The following is an 11,608-nucleotide window of genomic DNA, read 5'->3' as shown; positions in this document are numbered from 1 at the left end:
GTGATTAGTTGGGTTGATTAATTCTTTATATTCATGGCCACAATTTAAAGTGACGTTGTCAAGAAAGTAAGTTTGAATCCTTGTTGTGCCTAAAAAGTTAGACCATTTGAGTGAATACTAATCACGATATTTTATGAAAGAGGGTCTTAAAGATTTGATGTATTGATAATTGTCCACCTCTTGATTACGTTTGGTGTGATATAAGTAGATTTTCTTATGTTTTTTCAATCTTTCTGGAACAATGCCAGTCTAGTGGCGGGCTGTGCTTGGGCCTTGGCCCACATCGGGCTTGGATGGGGTACGGCCCATGGACGCGACCGATTTAAAAAAAAAAAAGGGTCTGTGCAGGCTCTTTCATTTCCACTGCTCATCCCGCTGAAATGCATCTGCAAAGAACCACCGTGGCAATCAGTCTTGTACTGGGACCTTGAGAAGAAGATTATGAAACTGATTCGAGCAGCGGGGGAACCGCGGTCGTCATTCTTACAGGCGCCGCATGCATGTTCTTAGCGTCTGGGTCAATGTCATTACCACATTTGCAACCCTGTCACCCCGGAGCAACTCGCCTTGATTCGAGAAGGCTTTCGTCTGCGGTTTCGTTCTCCATTTGCTTTCAACCCAAGCTCCAGCTGCTTTTCTGCTATGGAACGGGCGATGACCTCTGTTATCATGTAGGCAGTTCATGCTCAGCAACAAATGGTTACTGTTCTGGAAGCACGTCGATTCTGGATTGACATTCAATAAAAACGAGAAATATTCGCAGTTCCATTTTCTCAAACCGAGTACTGTCATTCATATAGAAAAATCACTATTACCTTAGCATTGTCAATGGCATAGAAATTACTAGCACAGAAACACAAAACCAAGAACACAAAAACTGCTATTGGTCACGTCTTCCAATCTGTACATTGCAAACACAATGAAACAAGAACTTATGGAAGCACGGCTAGGAAAAGAGAAAGGGATGCTATCAAAAGGAGGGTAAAGAACAGTTCGCCTCATCTTCCACCGGAGAGCTCCATCGCGTCTTGATTATACACGGAGTCTTCTCCCCAATCGAATCTTCTCTGCATCCTCTCATACTCTTGCCTTCGAGTGACTTCGACATTCTGCCACTCCTCCCACCTCTCGGCCAGCCCCTCGCCCTCCAGCATCCGAACAACCTCCGACATCGCCGGACGGTCCTCCGGCGATGCTTGCGTACAAAGAAGAGCCACCTGTATCATCATCTCCACCTCTTGCATGTTGTAGTTCCTACCTAAGTTACGGTCTACAATAGCATCAAGCCGTTTCTCCCTCTCCAGCTTCTTGACCTTCATGCACACATATAATGTGAAGCGATCAAGCATAAAGAGATACTTCACAAAGCATGAACATCTACTCAACTTTAGAACAAGTCTCCGCAACCCAGGAACAAGCCAACCCAATTTACAGTCTAACAGCACCATCATAGAACCACCAATACAGAGGTTCATAAGCTGCAAGCTTAAACAGCTTAAATGCTGATTCAAGCTTTTAAAAGATCAGCAAAATCAACACAGGAGAGCAACAAGGATATGCACGCTTCTATTTGTCGAAAGGATCACAATGTTCTCCTTCTCGAATTGGTGGAGGTCAGAAAACGATGATGAGAGTCAATGCATAGGGAAATCCCAATTCCTTGAATGAAGCAGCCACGTTAATGAACATAGAAAAAGAAACGAAAATAAAAGGCCCTAGCTACATAGCACATCCCTGAATATTGATTTCCCACTCCACAAAATGGGGTTGAGCATGGATGCACAAACATCAAAGCCAGTATCATCATTCCTATGTGCTCAACTAACTTCCGGAACTTGTGTAAATAATGATAAACGAGCAGCAGTAGTACTTTGACTCTGACAAATAGAATTTGTTTAACCTATTCAGCTTCACTTAGAATGCTGTAGATAGTACACACCAATTGTTCTTTGTTAGCCAAAAATACTGCCATTTTGAGCATCCCACGATAACAAATGGAAAACTAGAAAATATGAAGAGAGGAGGAAATATTTTCCATAAAGAAAACGAGAAGAATAAACTGTCTTACATGGTCAAGCAGTAGCACATCATCTTCTTCTTCTAGACGTGAGAAGTCAATTGCACGTTGACCTGTTACCAGCTCTAAAAGCATAATTCCATAACCAAAAACGTCAGTCCTCTCTGAGGACTTCCCAGTCGACAAATATTCTGGCGCAATATGGCCCATTGTCCCACGAACTTGAGTGGTAACATTAGTCTGTCTCACGTCAACTAATTTTGCAAGGCCGAAATCACCCACAACGGCTTCAAAATCCTCATCAAGTAAAACATTAGCAGCCTTTACATCCCGATGGATAATCTTGGGATTGCAGTGTTCGTGAAGATACTCCAGACCACGTGCAGCACCTAAGGCTACCCGTTTTCTTCTGGGCCAATCCAAAACAGGCTCCCCAGGTTTGATCTCTGCAGCAGTCAGATCAGATTAGTGCCAAGATGATTAACAAATAATAAATAGTGAAAAATTATTTAGTCTTAAGCAACAATAAATGTCCAAAATACATCGTCCATGAGATGAAATTAATTTTCATGATCGTCATCCATCAGTATTAAGTTAATAACTACGTAATGCAGTATAAAGAAGTATGAGCTAGGAATCTAATCTTGATAAGACTTTCAACTCCTTAGTTAGTCTGACAATTTTTTGTTACCTAAGTAGAGTGCAGGAGTATATCTAACGGGAAAAGACTGGGTCAAACTAGGCCTGAAGTTCACAGCAAGGTCTCATTTGATGCTTTTGCCCAATAAGGAGATCACTAAACTGAATTCTCATCCAAAGATGATGTCAGAAATGAATTACCAATAAGTCTCTTATTTTGCTTGGAAGCACAGAGCATTTTCGTTGAAGAGTAATTTAACAACAGTTTGGGGACTTGCACCAAGCATTCTCACCTCGAAGCCGATAGGCAACACTTAAGTTTTGCATGAAGGGATACACCAGCAAGCGCTCTGTAGGTGTTGTGCAGAATCCAATCAACCTCAAAAGATTCCTATGAACTGCAACACTTATCATTTCGACTTCACGTTGAAAAGCTGCATCTCCACCAGGACTCTCGAAATCAGTTAATCGCTTCACAGCAATTTTCGTATTATCAGCAAGCACTCCTTTGTAGACTTTCCCAAAACCTCCCTGACCGAGGACATTTTTCTCACTGAAGTTCTCTGTTGCAAGCTGCAATTCCCTCCATGAAAATCGTTTTAACTGGCCAAATGCAATTCGCCGGTCTACTTCACCTGCCATAAAAGAAGCAGTACATAATAGTTAGTACCAGCAAAAGGAACATTAGAACAGGAAAACTCTGATAGATCCAGTTCAGGGCTTTCATTCTGACGATCAATCAAATTCAAACTCAGTACACCAACTAAATTCTACTGACTTCAAAGTAAAATATCCTCTTAGATGCTAACAATACCATTAGTCAGGTCATTGACAGAAAGAGCAACACATACCTGCGACATCGACAAATACTTCACGTTTATAGCCTTTGTGTCGACCCTTATATAGAAAGAACACCAGAGTGACAAGGAGGAGAATAAAAAGCCCTCCAACTATACCAACTATAATTCCAACTTTCGGCTTATGCGAAGAACCTGTCAGAAGAATGAATTTTACATCATCAAAACATATGTGTCTGATATGACACTGCCTGGTTACAGTAAAATAATTTGGAGCATTCAATACTGCAACTACCCGAATCACTGCTATCAGAGGCACATGAATGAGGTAGATTAATGCCACAAGTCAAGTTGTTAGCAGAAAAGCTGCAATTAACAAACAAAAACAAAATCAATGCTCGTTGATGATCTAGCCCATGAGATAAGTAGAAAATGCATGTGCCTCTGTGTGAGCACTTTTGTGTGTGTGTGTGTGTGAGAGAGAGAGAGAGAGAGAGAGAGAGATATTCAAAAGAAGGGAACAATCAAGACTAGAGGCTTAACAAGGTAAAAGGATTGATTGATAATTATTACTGCCATACTTGTATTTCGGAACTTGGAATAAGCGAGCAGGAATTTGACCTTGAAGGTTGTTGGAGGCAAGCTGGCTGCATAAAGAGGTTAAATAGTACCCTTAAATTTGCTGAGCAATTGAATAGAACTAGGAACCAACTCATAGGAATCAAATTAATATTAAAAAAAAAAGATTATTAAGTATGATGGAACCATACTGACTAATCTTGAAGTAAAGAAGGAATGAATACTTACAGATTGATCAAGTTATGAAGAGCAGAAAGTGACTCGGGAATGGTTCCACTGAGATTATTTTGACTTAAAGACCTGCAAGCACGGTCACAAAATCTTATCATTAAGGCTGCGATTTCCATATAGATTGTTTCAGACAGTAAAAGCAGTGGAGAGACTAATGCTTACAAAAATTGAAGCTTTTGTAGATTCCCAAGGGAAGATGGTATTTGACCAGTCAAATGATTGTTCTCCAGATCCAAGTTGGTCAAACTTGTCAAATTTCCAAACTCTTCAGGTATCTCGCCAGTTATGCCATTCCCTTGCAATGTACTACATCAAAACAATGGAAATATTTAGAACATACGAAAAAAAGAGCACAAAGGAAATAATTTAAATTGCTTAGAATAATCTGAGCATGAAAGGGAGCACAATGCTATCACTAGGCGCAATGTAATCTTTTAAATCGCAAATAAAAGTAAATTTTCTATCATGGATTAATTAATTGAACTTTTCAAGTTCACACAAGGTTTCACAAAGATAAAAGGGAGAAAGCTAAATAAGAACCTAATGAACTCTTATGACTTTTCCCATACTTCGACATACTCTGGCCCACACTTACAGGGTAGAGAGTGTCTTCAGCACTCCAAGTTTGGGGGACAATGTACCTGAAAAGTTCATTGATGACAATGTTCTGCATACAAATAAGTCAATCTGAAATTAGAGCCTCCACGTGCAGTCAACCTGAAGGAACAGCCCCACGAAACGATAGCTTACACAGAAATGACATTGTTGTTATTTGAATCACAAATGACGTTAGACCAAGTGCAAGGATTAACTTGGTTTGGATTCCAGTCTGTGAGCTGACTGTTTGATGCATTTAATGAATTTTTCAATGAGTAAAGTGCATCTCCTGTAAAACCAGAAGAATTTAGTTACATTCAGCATCTAGTCAAGCTAGCAGCAGTGGCTCAAAAAATAAGATCACCACCACAAACATTCAGAAGATAGGAACAATCATAACTATATTAAAAATGCAGATCAAGAGAGTCTTTTAAGTTATCCATTTCATGTCATCGAATAAGCCAAATGTCCTTATTTTGCTACATTATTCATGTTTACCACAAAGGATGGACAAGAAAGGGTGCTAATTAATACAGAACACTCAGCTTGTTTTTGTGGCAGATGCTTCTGGCTTTCAAAAGCTGTTGTAGTAGCTTGAGCATTTGGCAAAGTTTTGAATGTACAGGTAAGGGAAGCCTTTCTAAAGGCTCGAGGGACCTAACTAATTCCCTTCTCATAGTTTCAGCCATTATCTGCTCTCAAAAAGGAGCCAAGGAGAAATTTCTAGCATTAGTTTAAGACAGGACCTATTTTCACTTTCATTCTGACTGACTAGCAATTTTGTTTCCATCCTCAAAGAAATACATGTCTGCAAAAGACATTAATATGTTTGAGCTTACCCAGCAAGTATGGATAGAGACTTATAGACTTACAATCTAAAGGGGACTTTGGCTCCCATCCAGTGCTCGACATCTAAACTCACAAGTCAATATAAATACTAAGGCATGGAGAAGCTACCGGATGTTTCTAACAGAGATCAGACCTTCTTATGGTACATGTTGTCCTTGATGAGAATTGAAGCAACTCCCACCAGTGATTTGAAAACCTTACCGGATTGAAAATCACTTAGGACTGTAGTTCCAGCTCAATTGATTCAGATAAACTCCCAGTTGTAAAAGCAGTGATGAACATATCAATTGCATGCAGAAGACACTACAGAAAAGTTGCCCAAAAAGGCAAAAGATAGATCATTCACTTCTGCCACGTCACAGGTTGGAGCTCCAGACTCCACTTTATCTCAAGTTTCACCCTAGATTATTTTAAAGAATTTAAATAAGATCATGGTGTTAGCAAAGAGAGCTATAGCCAGGTGGCAAGGGCTAGTGCTTCTTTGCCCTTGTGCTGAGTTTTGCAGTATATAAAGAAAGATAGTGAACCTCACTTGAACAGGTTTGACCATGTCAAACCTGGTATTGACAGCCTCCAACTTCTGGGTATGAGCCAGACTGGACCTAAAACTCTTTCAAAGTTCAACTGGTTGAACCGACCGGTCCAGCTATGAACAGTCACAGGTCACAAGAATACACAATAACACCTTAGACTGTGTTTGGTGGGCTGCATATAATTCTGCATAGTATAACTTTTATCCTATCCGGTATTTGGGGCATCACGAAATCTGGATGTGTCCAGATAAAAAGGTCCCACTTAGGGAGTGGGATAAAGCCGGATAAGATATGTGCTCCACAGTCAGAAACCAGCCCGACACCCACCAGTGGTCAAATGGAGAGAGAAAAAATGGCTAAGGGCTTGGGCTAAGGCCAGTGATGGCCACTGGGCCTGGGCAAGGGTCGCGAACCCTGGGCTGCAGCCTGGGCAAGGGCCAGCAACCCTTGCCGGTCGCAGGTGAGGGTTGTTTGACATGGTGCTGGTGAGTTGGGTGGTGAGAGCTGGTTGGGGCCAGAAAGTGAAGGATGATGACTGACTTTTGTGGGGATGATGAAATGATATGTGCAGGTGAAAAGAAAAAGGAGAGAGCGTGCATCATTTGGAATTGGAATTTTAAGAGTTAAGGTTATGGGTGTCTTCGTTGTTCTAGTTTAATAGAATGAAACCCAGAAAAGGAAAAAATCATCATATTTGGGAAAGAATCCCCATGTCCTTCATTTTTTGTTCCCTCAACATCCTTTTACTGCAATTTGGGTTCTCTAGTGATCCCAACATTGCAATCACGTCAAACAATATAAGCATGTGTGTTGGATGATTGATAAAATGAGAGAGATAGAGGACAAAATGGAAGCTCATGAAGATGAGAGTTGTGAAAGGCATGGATTTCCATCTTATCCTGAGGTGTACCAAACATTTGATAGGATTAAATATTTCCACTTTACTATCCCACCTTATCCTATATCCTAATTCTTGTCATGACGACCAAACAAAGCCAGTAGAGGCAGGAAATGCATCAGGTCAAGTCTCAAATGAATTCATGTACCTTGATAATCCGATAAGACAAAAGACTGCAAGCAAGCCAAAGCCAAAAGAGCAAGAGAGAGTTCCATCTTTATAATATCAACTGAAGCGATCACAGCAGTGGCAAGCCCAGGCGAACATTAAAGCAGATCCGCATGCCATCCCTGTCTAAACCACCCAGATTTTAGTAAATGTCAAAGACAACAAAATATGCATATTGACAGGCAACTGGACTAAAATAGCTTTAGAATCTGCTATATGAGGGTAGAAATATGAAGCAGATTGCCAATGCATCTCAACCAGAGTTCTCTGTTCATCATGGTGCTGAACAATTCTTTTGGTCAATTGTTGCTTGACCAATAGAAAAAATCTACCTAGTATTTCCACTGAAAGTTTGTCCTTCATGTAACTTTGCTCATGGAATATACTTTATCGCACTTTATGCACTAGTTTGGCCTAAATCCTGTGGCAGATGAACTTTGCACCAGAATCAGATCATGCTGCAACGGATGACCCATAACTACTGAAATAAAACGTGCAAAGAAATCATTTGGCCAATTTACACCACTAGCCACTATTTTTTCAGCTCGGAGTTTCACTAATTTGTAATTGTAATTGCAATCGTAGAGCTCCAATGTTTACTGAAAGACATTGACACCAAATAATCTTGACGTCAATTCATCTCAGTGGAGGATTATGCCCATTGGTTCTTATTTGTCAAATTTTTCAGGGTGGCTCAACTCTGTCGAAAGTCACCAGCAATAAGAACTCGGGGCACGTTATTATATTGTGAAAGTGTGGGGACAAGTAAACCTTGGGAATAAAGTGATATGGAAGGAAAATTTCAAGGGCAAAGGGTTTTATCTGAAAAAAGAGCTTATGATGCAATATCAATGACACAGCTAAATATGGAGAAGTGGCGCTGCTCATAACCCTTACCTATGAAGCTTCTCTTCAAGAAGAAGATAATTTGTCATGAAACTAATCATCTACAATCAAATCCTGTAGAACTTCTTACTATAGCAACTTTGGTATCATCAGGCCTAACAGAACATCTGCGACTGAATCCCATCAGGAGCTAATTGGCCAATTTTGAGTCTTCACTCATTAATGTGCATAAAAATTGTACTCACAAGCAATTCAAAATTAGCATCTTCATGTCATTTATTTCAGTCAATTTTTTTTTTTTTTTGCAATATATGCCTCAAGATTTAGTATACACCTCATTGACAAACCAAAAGGAGTAGGGGAAAGAAAGAGTTCAGTAGGAACATGCATCTGTCAAAGATGACCGAACTACATTCAAAGCATCACAGGGAAAAAATTGAGAAACAGACAAGCAAGAGCCAAGGAAAGTAAATGCAACTACCGATACTCCAGAGGTTCAGCATCAACAATTGTCTTAGGTACTGAACTTTCTCATTGCAATGCTAATAGCAAAGCCCGCTCTAGACCTTATCCACTCCAATCAGGCTCACTTGCGCAAGATTAAGAAAATGCTGAGCAATAACCAAAATGTTTCAGGAAAAGATCACACCACCTAGAGAACTCTGAAAGAAGGGCAAACTTTTTCCCCATCTGCTATGAAGCGATGCATTTTTTATGTCTTCTTAATTATGAACATTCCAACCATAAATTTCACAAGATATTGCTCATCCTGAGCTAAATAAACCAAAAAACTAAGCAGACTCTAGGATCGTTACTCGTCATTTTTGCAAGTCCTTACCCAAAAAACAAAAACTCGAGATTTAATGATAGGGCAACTCCAACTGCATTACAAGAATATGTGAAAAACACCATGAACACCCCCCCTTCCCACACAATTAAACGGTTGAGAAAGAACGATCAAAATGCAAGATTGACAACAACAATAGAAGATCTCAGGCAGCATTAAACGGAGTTTTGCAGCTGACTAGAGAAATCGACTCCCCTTCCTGCCCCAAATTCTTTGCAAAACAATTCAATCAGAAAAAGAAACAGAACAAAGAAGACACAAATTACAGAACCAAGACAACAAACCCAGAAACAGTCACCACTCGGACAGCACGTGAGACGAAAAGCCAGAAACTAAAGGACATAGAAAGTGGAGATCAAAGAGAAGATGCTTACCTCTAGAGGAACCCAATCGAGGGAAGAGCGAAATGGAGATTGCCCTGCTCCGAGCAAGCGCACAAAAGCAAAAATTTAACCCACCTGTATATCTTTCTTTATCTGTTTTCGAGACAGGAATCTGATTATTTTAAAAGGGCGAAGAGACTGAGTTGGACAGGCCACTGAATTCTAAACAGGGTGGGGAGTGAGGGGAGAGAAAGAGCGAGAGAGCGAGAGAACAAAATCTGAAGAGAAGAAGGTTCTGTGTCCTTTTTGCCTTTTTCTTTCGATGTCTTCATTGAATCCGAGAGCAAAGGATGCCCTTTGACGGGAAGTCTGCAATTATTACCGCTTAGTCTTGGATGCTTGGACAAGATCAACAGTAACAGCGAGTGTGGACTTTTGGAGGGTGGGCAAGTCCCCTTTAGACCACTCACCACGCTTGCTTTGAACGAAGTCGAAGCGTAAAGACTAAAGGACAGATTTTTAACTGGCTGTCCGAAGATAATTCGAGGTAGGAATTAGACCACTCACCATGGATCTCTCTCCAAGTGAATCTCTTTGATGGAGCTGAAACATAATGGCTTAAAATGCAAGCCTGTTTATTGATCTTGTCGGGCATCTAAAACCCGAGAGCACGCCACCCAACTATTGAACTAAGTAGATACAGGCTGACCACATTTTCGATTAGAACTTATTTATATAATTAAACATTTAGTCGTTGCATTGCGGTTCTTTTTTCCTTAAAAAAATAAAGGAAATGAAAAAGGATATTATATTATTCAGAACAAAATTTTAAAATTACCTTCCACTTTATTTAGAAAATTTACTATAGTTAGTTGACTAATCATATTTTTCCTCCACGTTATTTCTACAAAGAGAAAATAGAAAATTACGTACTTTCTCTTTTTCTACGGTCAATACTAAGAAGAACTCCAAACTTACACACATATGACAAACTTGCCACAAACTAATTTTTTTACTACCAAAAATCCCAAATTAGTGTTGAAAAAATATTAGATAATATGAAAAATAACAACTATAGGAAATACGTTGGAAAAAACGATAAAAGTAAGAACAATTGTTTGAGGTGTGCAAGATCTGTCCTTAAGGATAATTTCGGCCCTCAAAGTATGAAACTCGGTGTGTAAAGGTGCTAACGACTATCCTCCAAATATACAACGGACCTTCTTCTCACATTGAATATTAAAAGGAGTATGAACAACGTTATGTGTATAACCCAGCAAAAAGAAAATGAAAGAAGAGAAAAACTCTCTTACGTAATGCAAAGCCCTTAGAAGATTGTTTCATGAAATTCAATTTATATTCAAGACAAAATAGAGCCATTGGAAAACCGTCATGAAGCCGTTGTAGAATAATGGATGATTTATGAAGAAATAAATCGTACGTTTAAAGCCGTTATATAACAAGTTAGAAAGCCATTATATGACCGTTGTAAAACCGTTATAAAATGAAAACTTTATAGTCGATCATAACTATCATCAAAGCCTTTAGAAATACTTCAAAACTGCTAAAATATCCAACAATTAGTACACCCGTGACAAATTTATTCCAAACAAATTTTTATAATTGAAAAAAAACTAACGGAAAGTAAATCTATCACAAGTGTACTAGTTTAGGATTTTTCATAATATTAAATATTTTTTACTTCCATTGGGAAAAGTATAAAAAGAATTTTAAATCAATTGCATTGGTTCCAATTCAATTATGCACATTGATGAAAGAGATAGCACTAGTTATGGTACCATGTTAGAAAGTTAAACCCAAAAACTTAAGTTGATAGGTAGATAGATTAGAATTCATTGTCAAACGATGTGGGACAATACTTCAACATCAACATTTGAAGAAAAAGATAAGAAAAAATAGAATAAAAATAAATTCAAAAAAATATTAAAATTTTTTATAAAAAAATATCTATTTCAATGTCGATCGTGCAGTGTAAGACGGACAACGTTCACTCAAGCAATTTCTAGTATAAATTGGCCAAATGGACTGAATTGGAGCAAATGCAAAAGGTTTATGACTAAATTGATCAAATTGAAATGTTTATGATTGAATTGTACCAAAGTAATAGGTTTAGGACTTGTGGTACTTTTCCCATCGGAATTAAAGCATAGATTTGAAATTCAAAGGATAATTCCAATTTATCTTAAAGCTTCCATACTGATATTCGTCCTACTTGCGGAACCCAAATTATTGATTTCATTTTTTACTTTGGCTGGAGTGCATA

General features: G+C 38.9%; 1 protein-coding gene across 7 annotated transcripts; it reads right to left on the bottom strand.

Moving 5' to 3' along the window:
- Nucleotides 1-741: 741 nt before the first annotated feature.
- LOC115738856 (probable LRR receptor-like serine/threonine-protein kinase At5g10290) lies at nt 742-9,743 on the bottom strand. Of its 7 annotated transcripts, none has more exons than XM_030671605.2 (12): nt 9,376-9,741; nt 7,289-7,434; nt 5,014-5,149; nt 4,859-4,930; nt 4,426-4,569; nt 4,261-4,332; nt 4,035-4,100; nt 3,749-3,819; nt 3,508-3,648; nt 2,950-3,291; nt 2,069-2,463; nt 742-1,313 (listed from the first exon to the last, which is right to left on the bottom strand). In XM_030671605.2, exons 2-12 carry the CDS (start codon nt 7,353-7,355, stop codon nt 999-1,001), a joined length of 1,821 nt encoding a protein of 606 aa, XP_030527465.1. In that variant the 5' UTR covers nt 7,356-7,434; nt 9,376-9,741; the 3' UTR covers nt 742-998. The 7 variants fall into 7 exon arrangements, with proteins under 7 accessions (XP_030527465.1, XP_030527466.1, XP_048135078.1 ...); XM_030671606.2 differs by having other exon boundaries at nt 7,289-7,430; XM_048279121.1 differs by lacking the exon at nt 9,376-9,741 and adding an exon at nt 9,002-9,083.
- Nucleotides 9,744-11,608: the final 1,865 nt, after the last annotated feature.

The sequence above is a fragment of the Rhodamnia argentea genome, chromosome 1, assembly GCF_020921035.1.
Source record: "Rhodamnia argentea isolate NSW1041297 chromosome 1, ASM2092103v1, whole genome shotgun sequence".
Lineage (NCBI taxonomy): Eukaryota > Viridiplantae > Streptophyta > Magnoliopsida > Myrtales > Myrtaceae > Rhodamnia > Rhodamnia argentea.
The sequence above is the reverse complement of the archived record's forward strand: the minus strand, read 5'-3'. Positions and strand labels throughout refer to the sequence as shown.